The sequence below is a fragment of the Sceloporus occidentalis genome, unplaced genomic scaffold (genome assembly GCF_023333645.1).
Source record: "Sceloporus occidentalis isolate IW3139 unplaced genomic scaffold, rSceOcc1.0.p SCAF_36, whole genome shotgun sequence".
In the NCBI taxonomy this organism is placed as follows: domain Eukaryota; kingdom Metazoa; phylum Chordata; class Lepidosauria; order Squamata; family Phrynosomatidae; genus Sceloporus; species Sceloporus occidentalis.
This window is the reverse complement of record NW_028317016.1, coordinates 4,856,870-4,878,322: the sequence shown is the minus strand read 5'-3', so window position 1 is coordinate 4,878,322 and position 21,453 is coordinate 4,856,870. Positions and strand designations below refer to the sequence as shown.

Here is a 21,453-nt window from a genome sequence, read left to right as displayed (position 1 = left end):
GCGCATATTCATGACATGGTTATCTTGAACGTTTAGAATTGAATCTCCAGACCTTTACTCCCTCCCGTCAGGAGTGTAAAGGAACAGTAAAATCCTGTCTATTTTTTGGAATACGGCCAAGGCTCCGGGACCACATCATGTCATGCCTAGCTAAAATGAAGGAGGTGCATGCACACTAACCTCAACAAAGGTAAAGAGGCTGGAACGCAACCCAAATCCACAAAACAAACGGACCTTTCGTGATGAAATCTTTGGTCCTAATAAATGAAAATACAGATCAGCAGCATTTTTAAAGTGGGTGCCTGTATTCTTACCTTCAAAGAGTGGTGGCAGGCAGGCAGACATTCAAGGAGTGATTATAGTCGCCTTATTAGTTTTACTAGGGTTGCCCTTTAACTAAGTCATGCCAAACATTAATGAAGGTGACCCCCGTGTGAGAGAAAGCTTCCTCTCACCCAGTAGTGCCCACTGCTAGTATTAACATTTATCAACAGCCTTTAAGAATGAATGGACAGACACGTCTGTCTGTCCTGTTAGCTGGTGACAAACACCAGGAGGATAGCCACGCAGAGGCTTCCAAGTATCACATATATCTTTTTATTTATATAGCACCAAAAAATGTATGCAGGGGCAATGCATTGAGTGTTATTGTGTTTAAAGCCCTGCATTGCATGAAACGGTTGAAATAAATGCGTACGGGGTCTGTCCTGCTTTCTAGTGCCTTATAAACCACATCAGTTTAGAATAGTGTGTCCAAAGCTGTACATCTTGTATGTTTAATGGCCTTGTGGATTATTTGTTGCTGTAACGTTGTGTTTTGATGGAACTGTGCAGTCGATCAATATTGTTGTTGCTGCTATTTTTATTATTATTTGGATTTTCATTATGTTCTGAATGCATTTGGAAAATCACATTTTAGGAGAAAAATGTGCTTAGACTCAATTAACTGTACCTAAAATGTGGCACTTTTGACTGATCTCCCGTGTTAGGGAAACAAGGATATATAAACACAATCCTTTCCTGCCGAGACTTCAGATGTGCTTTTTAGAAAGGGTCATATTTCCTGTGCCCTTGGTTCAAATTTAATTTAAAAACCATTTTTTTTTTATTATTTATTTATTTTTTACACATTCTGACATAGTTTACGACGTAACACGCTGTCATAGTGGCTTACTAATTTTGTGACTGCATGGTACGAAATGAGGGGTAGAAGGGGTTAAAATGATTCTTCCTAAATTCTTCTGTCTAGGTGTGTCTAGTTTTTCATTTCCAAGGGTTGCATTTACATAAAAAAGCATGGCTTTAGCTCTGTATCCGAAACTGAAATTGCTTATGCACGTTTCTTATCAGGCGTGTGTAAATGAGCCTTTGGTTAATGTATTATGTCCTAATTGTGATTTGCAATACTTGGTACCGGTTTACCGTATATATAATCTGCTAATCGAGTTACTCCATATGCTAAGGTTCGTTATGTTCATGGTTTGCCTATAAACTATGAGCATATTTACAAAGCCAAAAAAAGTAATGAAATGCAAAATTCAACCTGAAGCCTTGAGTGTTTTGCTATCGTATGTTCTGTGTCAGACGTTCTCTGTTACGGTTAGTCTTTAGAGGGCCAATTGATCTAATGCAGCTTCTAAAGGCTTTCTATATAGATGATGTCATCCTTTTAGCTGTTCCCCTCCCACTCCCCCCTCCCCATTAGATCTCATCTTGCTGCGATCATCCAATCGATGCAAGCTTCTCCATAGGGAGCTGCTTGGAGAAAAAGATAGTAGGCTGAAGGACTTAAGGTTTATGTTTTACTAATACTGCGAGAGTGATTTCTCTTTCTTTCTTTATTTTTTGTTCTGCTTTTTTTTTGTAAACCAGATTTCACTGTCTGATTTTCATGGAAAAAATTTATTTTTGAATTGTTCCTGCATTTGTCTAAAGGCTGGTTGTTGCAGCATCGTTTCTGCATTGCACGCTTCCAAGGGGGCTACGCTTTCCAATCTGCTGCTTCGCACTGAACGAGGAAGAAAGCAGATTTAGTGCCTGTGTCCGTTTGTGAAATCTTATGGTCTGCTTGAAGAGTAAACCGAAACGCAGACCATGGAAATATGTGATTCAGAATCGTCGCAGTGGTCGGTGCCAACGCTAATTTCCGGCGTTACATGGCAAGGGTTTTTTGGCCGTGGCTGCTCCTGAGGTCTTTGTGTTGTGTGCCTTTTTGGAAATCCGTTCTTTTCATTGAAATCTTTCTTCTTGCATCTTTGGTCCTGAGTGACCCGGGAAGCCTCTGTCTCCTCGTGTTGCAGTAGTTCATCTTTTTGCTTCAACCGCTGGAATATTGGAACATTTAGGAATACATGTCTACAATTACAGCGAGAAGCTCGTTCAAAAGAAGTTACGGATTTTGCTGGTTCTGGCATATTCACTTAGTTTCCCACAATCTCTTGTTCCTGGATAAAGGGAAGTTTACTTGCTGAGGAAATGGCTTTCCTTGTAAGATGCTATGCAAACTGTCTTCAGCCTTGGGCTTCCAAAGTAAGCGTTGATATACTTGAATATTTCCATTATTAGCTCTGTTTTTGCATTAATCTTGTTCATATAACATTATTTTATTATTGTCCCAGATTACATTTATTTGAGCTCGTTTCCATGCTTATGTTCTCATATGTGATATGTGTTGGTACCTGCTGTATGATGATTGCATAGTTATGGTGAATAGCTCTTTAAAAGGGACACCTAATCCATCACTTGCACTTTAATGAAAATACAATTGCCCCGTTCCCCTGCCCCCGAGTTATTTTCTGTGCACCTGATATACTTACCACTTACTTATACTTAACTCCTGCATTGAGGAGAACCTTGCGTGGGGGGGAGCGGGTTATAACAAGTCCCCACGTGAACATACAGGGAAAGTTCTTACATTGATTTCAAGCAGCCAATCGGTGGCAAGAATTGTTAGACATGGAGGATGCTGGGAGCTGCAGCTTCTCTCCAAGGTTTTTGTATTTTTTTATACTTGTACTCTAAAATGCATTCTTCTTTGATGAGGCTGTCGGGGACATTAAACTGTCCCTTCAACCAACCTGGCGAGATAAAACAATAAGTTTTAAGGAACGTAATGTAATATGTAACAAATGGAATATGATTCCCGTAATTAAAACTGCAAAGGAACCGGTATTCTTTCTAAAGAGCAGTAGTGACAGACTTAAGCAGCATGTTTTATTCTTTCCTTAAACAGCGAATTACTTTAAATGAACGGCTTGAGTTGACCCCGCTACCTAAACTTTTTATCAAGCGACCGTAAATAATTTCTCAGCGCATTGATGTTTTGTTTTTTCCCTAGATATGTTAGCAAGAGGGTTTTGTTACCATAATGTTATTCACATGATCATCTTGTTACGTAGTTACATAGGCAAAAAAGAGACAAGCGTCCATCAAGTCAGCCTTTCCCACATCTGTTAATTGCTGTTGGCATTTAATTTTTTATTTTTACTGCATATTGCAGTAGATGTTGCATGGATTCCAGTACATTTTACTACATGCATTCTTTAGATATGGGAATTTAGGGAATTGAACTTCTGTCTTTATTTAACTCCCCTCCCACTACTGCTCCATATGACCGTGAACTAGGCCACACATCTCTGCATCCTATGTCGGTAATGTAAGATACTTTATATAGAACGTTTCATTGTACAGCAATGATGAATACGATGGTGCTATATAAATAAAGAGAATAATTTCTACTTGCCTCCTCCTTGTGCATGTTATTGTAGAGGAATGTACATTTTTTTTTTTTTTTTTAAACCCAACCCATAATATAGACACACATGTAAATGAAAAGAGCAGGGATGTTTTGTCTGCTGCAGCCCCCTGTTGGTCCATATGGCTAAATTACTGAGAGTGGTGATTTATAACACCATATCCTCAAAGCTGAGGTAGGCAAAAAGGTTGTTATGCTATTACGTAACCCATAGGATTGAACTACATAAATCATTAAAGCTTTTCATTTGTATTACTTAAAGAAGAAAAATGTAGGGAAAAAAGGCAACATTTATAATGGAACATTAGTGGCTGGAACATTGAGCCTTTCCGTATTTAAGCTGCTGTTCCACCTACACTCTTAAAATTCCTAACACTGTTGAAAATATTCTTTTAATCATGTAAAAGCTTTACCTAATTCAAACACATTTGGGATCTCTAATGAACCCCTTGCTGACACATACTGAGGACAGCAATGCAGATGATTACCATGTGAGCATCTACAATGGAGAACAGTATAACAAGAGGAAGGAAATAAAATAGTTATATATGCATGCACACGCACACTGGCCATTTTATTAGGTACGCCTGTTCAGTTGATTTTGAACACAAATAGCTAATCAGCCAATCACATGGCAGCAACTCAATGCATTTGGGCATGTAGACATGGTCCAGACAATTTGCTGAAGTTCAAACCGAGCATCATCAACGGGTTAAACTGCTGGGATTTTCATGCATAACCATCTCTACGGTTTACAGAGAATATCCAGCGAGTGGACGAAAATGCCTTTGTTGAGGTCAGAGGAGAATGGGCAGACTGGTTTGAGATGACAGAAAGGCAACAGTAACTCGAATAACCACTCGTTACAACCAAGGTATGCAGAATACCATCTCTGAATGCACAACACATCGAACCTTGAAGCAGATGGGCTACAGCAGCAGAAGACCACATTGGGTGCCACTCCTGTCAGCTAAGAACAGGAAACTGAGGCTACAATTCTCAGAGACTCAGCAAGATTGGACAATGGAAGACTGGAAGAACATTGCCTGGTCTGCTGAGTCTCGATTCCCGCTGCGACATTCAGATGGCAGGGTCAGACTTTGACGTAAACAACATGAAAACATAGATCCATGCTGCCTTGTATCAACGGTTCAGGCTGGTGACGTTGTAATGGTGTGGGGGAAATTTTCTTGGCACACTTTGGGCCCCTTAGCACCAATTGAGCATTGTTTAAACGCGACAGCCTACCCGAGTATTGTTGCTGACCATGTCCATCCCTTTATGACCACAGTTTACCCATCTTCTGATGGCTACTTCCAGCACGATAATGCACCATGACACAAAGCTCACATCATCTCAAACTTGTTTCTTGAACATGACAATGAGTTCATTGTACTCCAATGGCCTCCACAGTGACCAGATCTCAATCCAACAGAGCACCTTTGGGATGCGGGAGATTCACACCATGGATGTGCAGCTGACAAATCTGCAGCAACTGCGTGATGCCATCATGTCAATATGGGGCAAAATATCTGAGGAATGTTTCCAGCACCTTGTAGAAAGTATTCCACGAAGAATGATGGTAATTCTGAATGCAAAAGGGGGTCCAACCCAGTACTAGCAAGGTGTACCTAATAAAGTGGCCAAGCTGTATCTTTAGAATTATTTCAGTAACTTTTGCTTATGTTCTCCCCAAGATGTTTCTATAAGATCCACAATACTTACTGTCACATACTTTAAATTTTTTCAGCTGCCTACAGACCTTTCCAAGATGCATCTTACAGACAACCCACATGCCCAGGTTTCTCATGTTCCCTCCAGTCAATCCGTATGCAGCATTGCCAGTGACTCTGGAAGCAGCAGCCTATCTGACATCTATCAGGTAACAGAATATATATTTTCCTTCTGACAGTTTCTACCTTCTCTGATTTGTTGTCTTGGGGAAAAAAAAGTTTCTAAAATGTCTGTGTTGTATGCCACTTTGAAACACTTTTGTGTGTTTCTTTAAAAGGGCATTAAGGCCAAGCTGTCATGTGCACTTTGATGCACACAATAGCTTGAGTGGTCCCTTTAAATATCATTGGCGTCCCCCCCCCTTGCAAGTTGCCACAGAGGAGGTGTTCCACTGCAGCTTCTGATAAAAAGTAAATGTTGTTTTCGTTAAGCTTTAATTAATGCATTTTAAAGTACTTACAAAGTACTTTATTAAACATTCATTCTGTATGAGGCTTCCTCGGGCACTGTAGTACATTTAAGTGGAGGAAAAATAATAATTGGGGCAAGGGACAAAAAAATTAAAGGGGAACATTAATCTATATATCTTTTTGCATAACTAAATTAATGAAATTACCCATTGCTTGTGTAATTGGGTTAAAGAAAGTTGGTTTAAAATTTAGGAAGTGACTTCCAGGTGTGTGTTTTTCAGGTGCCCCTCCAAGCTAGAGAAGTAAAATACTATTTAAAACTGAATAAACCGCCAATATCTCAACTAAATATAAGGGTGTCGGGGTGGGTGAGCCAATGGAAATGACAGCTGCCCTGCACTCATTCATTGGAGGCAGCAGGACCTGCGTACTCCTTGCTCTGATCTCCACTGGCAAGCACAGAACACAGTAGCTATTTGTACTACACTAGATTATGGTTGTTCAAATTGTTCTATTCCTGGGATAAGTGCTCTTAAAGGTGGTTGTTGGAGATGGTACGTGAACACTTATACATAATCGTTTCATAAAGTTGAAGGATTTGGGAAACACTGCCCTGCAAAAAAAATATGAGCAGATTGTCAGAAGTGGGGAATAGGCATAGTCATGTTCTGGACAACATTTCAAAACTGGAGACCTGAACTAGAGGAAACAATCTAAATCGGAACCATTACAATAATCTGAGTTATCAGATGCTCGCCAAAAGGAGGTAGCCATCAGCATCACGTTTACAAAGGCACTATAAACCCTTCGTATAAACCGGCCAGAATAGGCCCTCAGCTCAATTCTAACTAACCCCATAACGACCATTGGCGTGTCAGGCACGTTACGTACATGCATCTCCTTAAATGACAATTGATGTACCTGGCACATCATGGGGTTTGATTTGGTTTAGAAAGTGATCAAAGATTGTTTGGGAAAATAAAGCTATGTTGCTGTAATGCATAGATATCAACACTGAAGACTTCTGCGGGGGCCCAATAAAAGTCTGTTTTTTTTATTTATTTTTTTTTCACCAAAATGGTATCTAAAGAAACCCCTTCTTGTTCTGAAAAACAAAACCAAAAACAATAATATATAATTTGTGTAGGCACAAGTGAATGAGACAGAAATGTTAAAACCTGCCATTGTCACAAATGGTATAAATAAAAAAAAAAACTCTGTTAAACTTTTTAATTTTGTCACCAAAATAACTATACCCTACGTATGTATTGCAGACTGGCAGCATTTGAATACAAGGATAAAATTCAATTTTTTTTAAAAAATTACTGATCGATTAAACCTGGTGTTTAAGGATAATTGTCTACATATCATTGAAAACTTGTAGAAAGTGTAGAAAGCCATTTTTAGTTTATTTTACGCAGGTAAACAGAGTAATCAATGGAAAAATACATACCTATTTGATCCTAAAGGAAAGTAAATATAACTTTAAATGATGGACATACCATAGAGGTCCAGCCTTACAATCCAAGCTAATTTTTGAATATAGACAAACGCAATACAATCTATCAAAAGAAAACTGTCAAACTTAACAAGCTACAAATAAAGCTATTTAAATACTTACACTGAAAACATGGAAAAAGAATACCCTCAATGGAGAGTGCATATCCGAGTCCGTATTGACATCAGTACATTAAAACACAACAGTCTCTGTAAATATTGCTGAAATATTATTACTGGGCTCATGAACAGACTGAAAAGTAAGAGGGAGCTAGTAAGCGAGTTTAGGGGATTCCATGGGATAGGCAAAGACGTTTTTGTATATGAACGTGTGATACTTTTCTCCATATATTGTATGCTATACAGTACTGGGATACCTTACCATTACACCAATGGGGACTTCTATGGTGTTGCTTTCTAAATGCATAGACATTAATATAAAGTTGGTCCCCCCTTTGCAGCTATAACAGCATCGATCCTTTGGGAAAGCTTTTCATAGGACTTTTTGAGTGTTTTTGTGAGAATTCGTCCAGTAAAGCATTTGTGAGGTCGGACACTGATGTTGGACAAGAAGGCCAACATCAGTGTCTTTTGCTTATCTTTTATTGTACTCTTCAAAATGTCACAGTTCTAACTCGAACTGCAGGTAGATTGAGAGAACATCTGCTGCAATATCCACTCCAGACGCAGTGGCCTTCTGCTCCTCTGGGAAGTACCGTAAAAACCACGAAATGGACAGCATCCTGTACACGGTCATCTGGTGTCTGTCCTGCAACCTACTTCTAACATTCAGGGCTATAGGGGTCCAGGATGCGGAACTACTGTGGACACCCAACTAGGGAGTGTGTGAGGCTCTTTAATACAAAAATATGTTTGGTAATCAGCTACTTCAGGTTCCCACTTTTAAAACCAAGGGTGGTTCGTCAGGAAAAAAAAATACACGTTCGTGCAATTAAATGTAATTTATTATGTCAAAAGATATCAAAAAATGTATTTAGCTTTGGTTAGTTCAGCAAGTGTGGGGGAAGCCCCGTGTCAGCTTCAGCCAACACCTGTGATTGAGAATACACATTGGCTGGACACAAAAACACAGTCAGCCGTTCCAGGGGAACTTCAAATGAATAAATTCTCTCTAGATAGGGTGGTGACGGTACGTGTGTCTCCCAAAGGACAGCGGTCCAACATCCAGCAGTGTCTGTAGCGCTAAAAAAAACAATCAAATCAAGGAGAAAGATGAAAATGAACAGCTACATGAGCACTAAAAACCATACAACACAACTCCCATCACAGGGGACAAAACCTATCCCCCCCTCCCAATCCATAAGTGAAATCATACAGCGTTCACCTCTTCAGTTTCTTAATCACATCAAACCTTTGCTCTGCAGCTTTTGTGATATGATCATGGCTGTCTTTGGCCTCACCGAGAGACGGTAAAAAAGCTACAACCAACTTGTGCTCATGTTATTGCCATTGACATGAGCTTTGTGGAAATGTGTGCTTTTGTACTTCTCATCTCGTCCTTCACACAAATGGATTTAGTTCATTAACCTTTCCTGACCTGATGCCTCCTGGGAAATGTAATGTTTTGGGCTATGCAGCATTATGAGTCCTAAGAACCTCCATCCACAGTCAATCCACTAGTGTTTGGGGGTGTGTGTGTATATATATATATATATGTGTATATATATATGTGTATGTGTGTATATATATATATATATATATATATATATATATATATATATATATATATATATATATATATATATATATATTATACTTTCTGTTCTTTCTTTTTTGGTCAGTTTCTCTTCCCTGAGATGTTCTCCCATTTTGTTTTTCGCTTCTTTTTCTGTGGACTGTTAAATGGAAAAATCCACTTAAGTAAATGAATTGTTTGCACCTAGGCAATGTATTAAAGTAACAAGACATTTCAAATTTTTTATTGTTTTAAATGTTTTAATTGCCGACAGTGCTATTTTGGAACACACACTGAAACTATTGCCTTGCGCAATTATCCAATGCATACGTTTATTTTACAGAAATACACCTCGTAGTAATTTTGCAAAGTCAATAAAGCCAATAGTGTTTCAGAGTGTGGCTTTTCTAGATGTTTCGTTTGGTAGCCACATAATATTCCTTTACATCCCCAGTTTGAAATCATATGCAAATATGTTTTTTGTGCTTTTTATAGCAATTGGTGGTGGGTACGAGGTTTGGCTGATGTGATTAGTGGTTTTGTTGATGGGCGTTATTCCAAATCAGTTAACATCTTAACGACCATAGGACACAGTATTACATCCTAACCATCACATGCTAAGAGGACATTATAGCGCGTTCTCTAGTTTTTGCAGAGACGACGTCCTGCGTGTACTTGGTAGATAACTCGTAAGACAGTCTGGGGTCTCCTCTGTCAGCATTTTTTCCCCCCTGTTTCTTATAACATAAAAATGGTACAAAAGGGAAAAAAAATCAGTCACTTGGGTAGGAATAACCCTGGGCCATGAAGTGTTTAAGCAAAGATCATATTCTGGGGGGAAAAAACCAAAAAGGTGATATAGATAAGAGAAGCAGAAATAACCGACTGTGTTACTGCCTTATCTTCTGTGCATATCTGTACAATATGTTCTCTTTATACCGCCTACGCTTCCGAACAAATATCTTCAATACAGGATGTATAATCTGAAGAAGGCTTGTTTTAATAATAACTTTTTTGAGATCACGAATGCTGTCTTATGGATATTCTTTAAAAAAATCAAGGTGCAATATTTATAGTGGCATTTAATATGATAAATATGTCCAATAGAATTTAAAGCAAGTAAGTTGACCATAGTACATTATTTTGCTTTATGGCCAAATAAGAACCAGCATGGAAGTCTCAATCAGGGGATTGCTCTCTGAAAACGTGGAATTTAAGACAAACTACTAAGGGTACTCCGGTTTTTGGGTGCAGTGTCAAAGAGAAATGTACATTATGCCATTTACATTTTAGGCAACAGAAAGTGAAGTTGGAGATGTGGATCTCACAGGGCTTCCTGAAGCCCCTGTAGACTCTGATGATGAAGAGGAAGAAGATGAAGATATCGATAGAGCGTCGGATACATTGCTCAGCCGAGATATTGTGAGGGAGTGTCTCGAGAAGGATCCTACTGACCGAACTGATGATGATATCGGTAAGATTAAAAACATTTCATACCAGTGCTTCCTGGTTTGGGAAGAGGCAGCCAGACGAGGACTTCAGTTAGACAGAAGCTTAATTTGCTAATTCTAATAATAAAGTAACGTGCTCAACATCCATCTATATTGCGCACACACACAGTCAATGTTATAGTTTCCAACATATCCCATGGTAGGCTCACTTAAGAAGGGGTTACATTTTAGCTAATTCTGCTAAAAATTAGGGTTAAGTACGAGCGTTCACCCTTCTCGTTGTTCTGGACTAGCATCTGACAAATTGCCTCTCTACACTACAGAAAAGATGACTTATCAGTTGCACAAAGTGATCCCTTACTAGAGGGTACAGAGTGACATTAAGTAGGAGAAAAATAGCTACATAGTTTGTATTAAATGTATTATAATGTAATATTTTATATAACCTTCATATAGCATAACAAGATGCTGTTACTATAACCTGTGGTTACACCATGTCAGTATAAGTGGGCTTGTTTTTATAGAGCAATTGTTGGAATTTATGCATCAGCTCCCAGCTTTTGTCAACATGACTATGTCGGTCAGAAGAAAACTTTGCTCTGTTATGATCTTTGAAGTTGTGGAACAAGCAGGAGCTACCATCCTCCATAATGGACAAGAGGTAAGTTACCTAATATATTAACTTATACATGTACTTAATTGTGGTCAAGTACCCAATTTCATTTATGACAACCTGCTTGATTTGAAACTATCAATATCACCTTCAGTATTACTTATGCTATCAAATATATTCTTAAGTGTTTATGCTGCCTTTCATGTTAGTGTAAGGGCATTTATTTGTGGTCGTGTGCTGCTTACAATTATTTGGGCTCCAAACTTGCTGTTACCTCCTTTGCCAAGGCAGCAGTGAATCCTCAAGGAGTTTCTTGTCGGCAGACACGAAGCTCCATGATTGCAAATCCAGCTGCATCCAAAATGGCGGACCGGCGCAGTCAGCGGCTTACCACACATCCACGATATGGTCAATAGCTTAATGTGCATGTGCGAGCCAGGAGTTAAAGAAACATACTTCCTATTATTCTCCACCCCTCCAATCAACTGTAGGCCATCTTTATGTAGAGCAACAGTTCTTTGTCTGATCCTCAGAGAGTTCTTTGCCATGAGGTGCCATGTTGAACTTCCAGTGACCAGTATGAGAGAGTGTGAGAGCGATAACACCAAATTTAACACACCTTGTAGCACTAACGAGTCACATGACACCGGGGAGGGGAAATGGCTCATTGGGCCTAATTTAGACATTTCCACTTAGGGGTTACTCACTTTTGTTACCAGGTTTTAGACATTAATGGCTGTGTATTGAGTTATTTGGAGGGGACAGCCAATTTACACTGTTATACAGGCTGTATACTCGCTACTTTACATTGTAGCAGAGTGTCATTTCTTCAATGTTGTCACATGAAAAGATATAAAAATAATATTTACAAAAATGTGAGGGGTCTACTCACTTTTGTGACATACTGTAGATACTTTTTATGCTCTTTAGTTTGTGTGCTTCCCTAGTTTGTATAATTTTTGTGCTGTGCATATTTGCGGGTTCTGACCAGATCTTCATGTTAAGCAGATCCTCCTTCCACCCAGGTTCCTCATTGATGGTCTCCAGAGAAGGCTTTAAATTGCTTGAGAATATCATTGGTTAAAATGTAGTACAGTCCCAGTGATTCACCTTTGTAAACAATATAGTCATGAAAAGTTAGATGGGAAACTTTGCGCAGTTGTTGGCTACATTATATATGCTACATTGCCCCGTTTTCTTATTCATACAACCATATTTCTCACATCCCCATCCTGAGCCTCTGTGTCTGGCAGTCTTGCTTTGTATGTCGGCCTGTCAGTGTGACTGCCTGACGCACAGAGGGAGATTGATTATGAGATCTGTGCACCAAACCGTACCAATGTCTTTTGCCCCTGCAGCTGCATTGGCAGCGACTGCCACAGGTATAATTAGCATTCTGGCCATAATAAAGAATGTTTATAGAACTAACCACTTGGCTCAAAAAGTGAGAGGAAAAGGAACAGAAACAAAGCCTAAAATTACCAAGCTTAGAGGTCTGCAAATTTCCCAAAGCTGTATTCTTCTTTTCTTTACATTTACTTGCAAATCTGAATCTACAGAAAACCAAATATGGCGTTTGGTGCCTTAAACAAGGGTAACAAGGTGTGCTGTCTTCTAACAAACAACTTAGAATGAGACCTGTAATGTGAAGTTTACACTACGTTAAACGTAGAAACGGGAGTAAAATGATCCACTCAATGAGTTTTGTAGACTTACACCTAACTATAGTTTTAAAAGGAAAACACAGCTATTGATTAACCTCCAAACAGAAGGTCTAGCTTAAGAGATTGGATTGCAAGCGATCATGGTTTATTGAATTATCATTTCTTGAATGGTGTATGATCTCTCCACAGCTGGACTCTTGGTACGTTATTCTAAACGGCACTGTGGAAATCTCCTACCCAGATGGAAAAAGTGAAAATCTGTGCATGGGAAACAGTTTTGGGATCAACCCATCTTTGGATAAGCAGTACATGAATGGAGTTGTGAAAACGAAAGTGGATGACTGCCAGGTATGTCGCAACCATGACTTCGATATTTTTCTTGAAACTTTTATATTTAACTATCCGCATTTATATGGATGTCCCATGCAGCCTCGTAATTATTTACTATGTATTTGGAAAGGTCCTTCCCTGTGGGGCCTCTCCTGCATATCGCATAGTAATCATGTGTAGTTTTTTGAAAGTCGTCTTGTAAGATATGGCTTATGCAAGGCCGGCATAACTGGCCACGGCGTGGCAATGTTTCGATCCAACTACAGGATCTTTTTCAAGCCTCTAGTTGGATCGAAATGTTGCAATGTCGTTTTTTTATTTTGTTGTTTTGGATCAGGTAGAGTCCTATTCGGGCACCAAGAATTTGAGTGCTGCCTAACATAAAGATTGCGTCTTAAAACATAGTTAAAGGTTTCAACTCCCTCCCACCACTGTCACAGATAACGTATTATTTAAATGTATTAATAACGTCAGTCATCGGCTAAACAATCATAACATAAGTAGAGGCGCACAGGTGAGGTCTTTTTGTAAAAGCTTATTTTAAATTTATAAATATATTTTGTTGATCATACACTGTTCTTTTCTCACTTCCTTGTATCATGTGAGTTGTGTATGGTTCCTCTTTACTAACAAACAAAAAACTAATCGTCTTGTTTTATAGGTTACATTTTCTTTTTTATGTTGTGTTGTTTCCCAAGCAGCTTATCTGTGGCATCATTGCCCCTTGTCTCCCCTTCAACATACACTATGGCACACGTATCTAATCACACTTGTAATAAAAATGTATACATGCTAACACACACTTACTCATACTCGTTAACACAAATGTATAAACTCATTCTAACACACACACACACACTCCCTCTGACACCACTCATGCTAACACTCCATCTCACCCCATTTACACAAACGTGCTCACACACACTTATACATACACATCTGTGTGTGTGTGCAGAGATGTGTATGTATAAGTGTGTGTGAGCATAGGTGTGTGTGTGCTCACACACACACACAGGGCCGGCCTTAGGGGTGTGCGACCTGTGCGACCGCACAGGGCGCCATGGTAGCAGGGGCGCCTGCCCGGGACTTAACTTAAAACATCGGGGTTTTTTTGTTTTTGTTTTAACTTTATTTAACATCATTCATGTTAAATAAAGTTTAAAAAAAAACAAAAAAAACCCGATGCTTTAATCTAAGTCCCGGGCAGGGGCGCCGAGCGGTTGCTCGTGAAGTTCTCAGCAACCGCTCGGCGCCCCTTACTCTCCTTGACTCCGTCGCGGTGCCAGCATCTCATGTTGAGCGCCGGACTATTCCGGCGCTCAACATGAAATGCCGGCAGCGCGGCAGAGCGAGAAGACGGATGCCTCCCGGTCTCACCGCAGGACTCCGGCAACAAGTTAAGTGGGGGGGTGTAGTTTGAAGGGGCAGAGGGGGGGGGTTGTAGTTTGAAGGGGCAGAGGAGGGGTGTAGTTTGAAGGGGCAGAGGAGGGGTGTAGTTTGAAGGGGCAGAGGAGGGGTGTAGTTTGGAGGGGCAGGGGGGGTGTAGTTTGAAGGGGCGAGGGGGTTAGTTTGAAGGGACAGGGGGGGTAGTTTGAAGGGGCAGAGAGGGGGGTAGTTTGAGGGGGCAGTGAGGGGGGGGCGCCAGAGGAGTAGTCCGCACAGGGCGCCACAACGCCTAAGGCCGGCTCTGCACACACACACACCCTTACACATACAAATTCAAGCAGGGTCCAATGAAGTAGCCGGACTCCTCGTGACATTTCAAAATAGTTTTGAAATGGCCTTTCCGATGTGGACCCGTCACAGTTGCAACCCCTGTAGTTATGTCACTGCCAATTAACTTATAATAACATTTTACAGTAAATCTTTCTGGTTTTAGAAAATGTTAAAATAACAGTCGTTTATTGAAGAAGGTGACCTAAATTACTTGGATCATAAAACTGTAAGGTGAAAGAAATGCACTTTGCGAACAATTGTAGACATGTACAGATCAGAAATCTTTTCGTTTACTTTTACGAATAGGGAAGTTTTCTCAGAATTTGACTTATCAGCACTTATAATTCTCATTTTGCTTGCCTGCTTTTAGGAAATGAACTTTAGTTTTAGCTCAGGGTTTCATTTCCAGAAACGATATATTTCTGTCGCGTTTCTTTCCGTCTCCATGAAGTGCTTTTTGGGGTGGCTTTAAACGGAATCATGAAATGGTGCGAAAACTGGCTAACGGAATATGGATCAGACCCATATCAAATGACCTGTCGCTGTTGGATTGTATATGCCCGGCGCTAGTGCACGGAGATATCTTTATGTATTATAGGTTTCTTAATTGTCCGCACATTTTTCTGGGGCAGTTCGTATGTATAGCACAACAGGATTACTGGCGGATATTAAACCATGTGGAAAAGAACACCCACAAGATTAAAGAAAGAGGAGAGATTGTTATGGTCAATGAGCACCGGGAACTGGATCGCAGCGGTACTCGCAAAGGTCACATAGTTATTCAGGTAAGAAATATTTAGAATTTTTTTAGGTTGTTAATAGAATGGTTGTTGTCTTTATCCGAGTATCTGTTTAACGGTTCGACATTTTAATAGTTTGTGTAGAAACCTTGTATATGTAACAATCCAAACTATATCTATTATTTTAATCAATTAGTGACAAAAGGTGACATGCAGACAGGTATATGTTCTAGTGATCCACAATATATTTATTAAAATAATTATACTAAAATGTCATCGTTTGGACACACGCTGTGCATGCTGCTATCCACAGCCTACAGTGTGTGCTCAGATTACGCTTTGCGGCTGTATGCTTCAACTCACGAACCTCTGGCGTGAGAATTAGCTGCATACCCCTAACATGTCGGCTGTCAAAATCAGGACACCTGTGCTGGGGTCTGGACGGAGGTGGGAAGGGTCGGGGTCATGCGGAGAAGTGGGAGCAGGTGGATTCCAATCATCCCCCCAAAAAGCCACCTTGCTGTGCCTAGCTTCAGAATGTCACTTGGGTGGCTTGTAGAGGACTTTACTGTAACAGCACAGACCTCTTGATTTAAGAGCTCCGTTGGCCGGTCAGGTGCAGATCAGAGGATCTCCCAAGCAGGTCAGGGAGGCAGCTAAGTGGGACAGTGCTAGAGGATCAGGACTGCCCCGAGAAAACAGGACGCTTGCAGTTATGTAAATGTGTCCTTTCATCTAAACACGCACTAGCAGTGTTTTCCCAATTTAAACGTATACTATTATAAATGTAGTGCAATAGTTCAGACTGAATCAAAGAAACCTTGAACATCCACCATTGTATTACTAGTATCAGAAATACGTTCTTATTAAAACAGTTTTTGCATAAGTGTTTTCAGGCAGCTGCATATTCGCCGTATGTATGTGTTCAGGCTCCAGGTCTCCAGATACAGAACGTTTATTGGAACCAAATAAGATAAAACCGGTGTTGTCGCTGTGTACAGCACTGCGTTTTATGCCCAAGGATTGTTTTCCTGGGTACGTCCCCCTTTAAATCATCTAACACCAGGCAACTTATAACAATGGCACACATGCTAGAATTATTTATTGCAGCAAGGTGCTTTATTATAAGATATGTGAGCCTAGGGATGTGGATGATTTTACCCATTGCTGTTTGCATGTCCCCGGACTTTAGATGCAGCACAAATTAAGAATTTTACAAATCGTGGTAAATTTACAAAGCCTGGTGGGAGAGAAAAGGTAGCTGATTAATACAGCATGGCTTTATATTTCTCTCAAATTAAATGCTTCTACCTTTTTCTTAAGCGGAACATGCTGTCCTCACAATATAAATGATCATTGAAAGTTTACCCATTTTCTCAGCAAAAAGAAAACATGGTATGTTGTATGATTTCGTTATGAATTTGTTTTCTTGTATTTTAGGGTACACCTGAAAGACTCATAATGCACTTGATAGAAGAACATTCCATAGTTGACCCAACCTACGTAGAAGATTTCCTTTTAACTTACAGAACTTTCCTTTCAAGCCCATTGGAAATTGGGAGCAAACTGTTAGAGTGGTTTCAAGTTGACAGTCTTCGAGACAAGGTTGGTAGATTCTCAGAAATAGAGCAACAATCTCAACAAAGCAGCCCATAACCTTGTTTTGTTATTAGCCTTCAACTAGTGATTTAGACACTATAGTGGTTTGTTTTTTTTGTTTTTTTGTTTTTATTTTCTTTTACCCTTATAGAGCCAAATATGCATATCATCACATGTGGTTGGCCAAGGGGACCCAGCAGGGGTCAACATTTCTCATGCATGGGTAGAGTCCTCTCCATAATGATTTTCTGTAGTGCAGTGGGGCTGCTGCACCTCCCCCTACCTTTGTGTATATTATTGGTATTATTATATTATTTATATTATGGTATTATTATTATTATTTATATTATGGTGGTTAAACTCTTATTATATCTGCCTCCCATCCCGTCTGCTGTCACCTATATCGTCTCTGCGTGGAGTAAACATCTATGTTTTGCTTTTATAATTTGATTCTGCGTACCCTGGGAAATTATTTTCATTGTAACAGTTGTATCCCTAAAGGATTTCTGTGCAGACACCACCGTGCATTTAATAGGTTCTGACATTTTCATTCTTTTACACCTGCTTTTTATCCTTTCAAGTGCCTCCTTAACTCTTGCATGTGTTAGGAGCTGATAAGGCCAAGAAGAATACATGTGTGATTTCTACCACCATCACAGAGCAAGTCTTGATACTGAGACCTCCAATGGGGAAGGGAGCTGTCCTGAATAGTCACCCCACCAAAGCGTGATTTAAGCAGATACAATCGGTCAAAGCTGAAATTTAATTCTATACGCTAACTGGAATTTGAATATGAAGTAGATGTCAAAATCAAGTGTTTTCTAAAACGGAAACAACTCATACTCCCTGTCACAGGACAGTCTAGATTTCCAAGCACTACATATCATGGGCAGGTATGAATCGCCTGGCGATATCACCTCTGTGCATCGTTAAGCCCCAGCCTCAGCGAGTGGATCATTATGCACAGTGAAGAATTTCCCTTTATCATATAAGGTTCAATATTGGTATTTAAATTTAAATAATTTCATATTGATGAAATTACATTTCCACTTGTAAATATTTGTCATATACAATACTCCATCTACATTAGTATGCCCTGTGTATTATGTTTGTGTTTGAAATAGGGTGCCCATACTATAGATATACACAGAATGTTGCGACATGTTTGAATGCTCCCAGTAAGGGCGACACAGCGGAAGGGTCATAGAAATGACATTGTACGTTTTATTTTCGACACAGGTGACACGAGTGGTGCTTCTTTGGGTTAACAATCATTTTAATGATTTTGAAGGGGATCCAGCTATGACACAGTTTCTGGAAGAGTTTGAAAATAATCTTGAAAATGCGGTATGCCATTGTTGTTTTTCTTAAAAATATTTGAATCCCTTTTGGTAAGCAGTCTCACTTTTTAGCCATGTCCCACTGGCCTTTCTCAACACATTTCCGTGTGAGTGTATAACAGTGCTCTACCACCATTATTATCCTAAATGCGTTACTCGGTTACATATATGTCTCCTAGTAGGTCACAAAGGCACATAGAGTCTCCATAAAGTTTCACCTCCCGTCACGCCTCTAAAAAAAAAAAAAAAAAAGTGCCCCTCTTTGCCCACTTGAAATGTTGGGAAGTATGAATTCTCAACTACTTCTGATAGTAAGTCCAGTTCCCTTTTGATGTACTCTTGCAAGGTTACTTATGTAACACTAGAAAGCCTTTGGACTCATTTTTGGCTAATATTTTCTAGGTTAATGGATGGATAGATGCCCACTGCTTAGACCCATGGATTAAAGTTGTACCTTATGAATGCCGTGTTGCACATACGGTAATAACCGCGCCCCCCCCAGCACACAAAAAGTACAATGTATCTTCTGTAAGATTTATAGTCATTGAAGGGATCGCATTGTTTTATATCTGGAATCGCATTGCATCGTGTTAAGAGCAGTCTGTGTTCTACAGAAAATGAAAGGGCACCTGAGGCTCCTCAACATTGCCTGTGCAGCAAAGGCTAAATGGAGACAAGTCACATTGCTAAAACCGTCTCGAGATTCGCCCCTTTATTTCACCTTCCTCGGGGGAAGCGACAAAGGGTTTGGTATATTTGTGGAATCGGTTGACGCTGCCAGTAAAGCTGCAGAAGCAGGGCTAAAGCGAGGTGATCAGGTAAATTATGATGTAGCGTTTGTTATTTGTATCACCCCTTCAAACTACAAAAATAACGTTTTAAATGTAATTGCAGTATACTTTAATCTGGAAATATACAAATACTTCAAATAATAATTATTTTACAGTAATGTCAGTCATCTCGTAAAAAACAGGTATTTTAACACCGTGAAAATATATTGTTTTTCGCTTTAAGCGAAGAGCATTATTAACCCAGTGTTTTTTCCCCCCCCCAATATGTCTTCTTCTGGCGGAAAAGATAATGGAGGTTAATGGACAAAATTTTGAGAACATCACAAATGCAAAAGCCCTTGAAATATTTAAAAATAATACACACCTCTCCATTACTGTGAAGACCAATATTTTTGGTAAGTGTAACAAGAAAGTAGCAATTGCACCAAATAACATTCTTTCTGCCATTGACCCTAAACTCTATATTGTTATCCCTATATATGCAAATATTTGCAGTTTGCAATAAAAACTTGACAATCTGCATTCAGTAACATCCCCCAGGTTCAGTAATTCCCCATATTCATCGGGACAACTAACATGCAAGACATAGCAGTGTGTCCTGCGTCCTTAATGGATTAATTTCCTACAACAAGCAGGAGCTGGAATTCATTCTAAGTACATATTGTCTGAAGCAGACAAAGAGGATGTCATCCTTTATAATGTATTTTTCTTCGTAGACGTGCGAGCTGCCCACAATTCATTACATTTTCTTTGCAGCATCTTTTCTGTCCTCCTTTCACCACTGCCACCCTACTACTGGGGTCATGTAAAGCATGTTGTGTTACCCCTCTGGACCCGCCTTTGCACACCCCTGAGGTCTTTCACAAAACAATAAGTAGGGTGAAGTGATTTACACAAGAAAATATACCTAAGTATAATGAGCTTCGTAATGTTTTGCTTCAAAAAGTCCTTTCAGTAAATTTCCAATTCTTGCTTTATAATTCATCTTTTAATAAGATTCCATTAGAGTACAAAGGCTTTAATTCCGATAGATTTTATGAAAATTACTGTGTTTATGTTTTTCGATATTTCAGTTATTTTCTGTTATTTCAGTATTTAAAGAATTGCTCAGCAGAATTTGTCAAGAGAAGAAGTGCGGAGTGCCTCATGTCCCAAAGATTGCGGAGAAAAAGAGCAACCGCTATTCCATACCCGATTTACCTGTTGATATGGAGCATATGTTTCCACGTGACAAGGCGAACAAGAAAATCAAAGCCAACACTGTGTCTGGAGGAAGGAATAGAATCCGAAAGATTTTAGACAAGACACGTTTTAGTATCTTGCCGCCAAAGCCGTTCAGGTATGTACCTGCATATCTGTAGATGTATCCATGACCCCTCTTAAATATACAGCGCTGCTATACATTCACTCCACAAATGTCTGTGTAAAGGCAATATCAGAATGGACCAGGAATCCCTCTTTTTTAAAAATGAGGTGCATTTTAATTTGTCTTGCTTAAACTTGTAGGGTGACACAACCAGTTATTAGGTTTAGGGGGGATATCTGTTTAAATCTGGGTGATATAGGTCAATGCGCAAGTTTACAATTGGAAGATGTCCAGCAGTACCATCAGCTCAGCATTGACAGAAGAAAGTGGGAACCTGGTACACCCGTCTACAGTCCAGAGAAGACATTAGAATGGTCTACTTGGAAGACAGAAGTCATTTCCACATACATGGAAACAAGGCCAAGTGACTCAAGTATTCCAGAAAACACAGGAACTGGGGTGCAGAAAAATATCCGCAGATGCTGCGGACTGATGAGTATAATATTCGGCTGTAGCAGAAGACGGTACAAGAATGAGTGTTTTCAGGAAAAAATGAGCATGGTTGAGGTTAGGGAGGTATCTTATTGGCCGCACATTTATTCTGCAGCTTGACAACAACCCCAAACATACAGCCAGAGTCATTAAGAAGTATCTGAGGCTGCCTAAATCCGCAGAAGAACTGTGGTTAGTTATACAAGCTGTTTGGAACAACCTACCTGCCGTGTTTGTTAAAAAGAAAAAAAAAAAAGTGTATCTAGAGGAATTGATGTCTAGATGACAAACTGTGTTAACACATATTTAACTGATGTAGA

General features: G+C 39.6%; 1 protein-coding gene across 2 annotated transcripts in view; it reads left to right on the top strand.

The window, feature by feature from the left end:
• The window catches only part of LOC149297867 (rap guanine nucleotide exchange factor 6-like), an 87,363-nt gene that overhangs the window by 43,650 nt on the left and 22,260 nt on the right, over positions 1–21,453 (top strand). For both annotated transcript variants that reach the window (XM_089488000.1, XM_089487999.1), the window contains exons 7-16: positions 5,505–5,636; positions 10,385–10,565; positions 11,067–11,203; positions 13,009–13,167; positions 15,498–15,650; positions 17,046–17,210; positions 18,444–18,551; positions 19,159–19,362; positions 19,622–19,730; positions 20,428–20,674. In XM_089488000.1, coding sequence (XP_089344126.1) covers positions 5,505–5,636; positions 10,385–10,565; positions 11,067–11,203; positions 13,009–13,167; positions 15,498–15,650; positions 17,046–17,210; positions 18,444–18,551; positions 19,159–19,362; positions 19,622–19,730; positions 20,428–20,674 — 1,595 coding nt within the window. The remainder of the gene's footprint in view (positions 1–5,504; positions 5,637–10,384; positions 10,566–11,066; positions 11,204–13,008; positions 13,168–15,497; positions 15,651–17,045; positions 17,211–18,443; positions 18,552–19,158; positions 19,363–19,621; positions 19,731–20,427; positions 20,675–21,453) is intronic.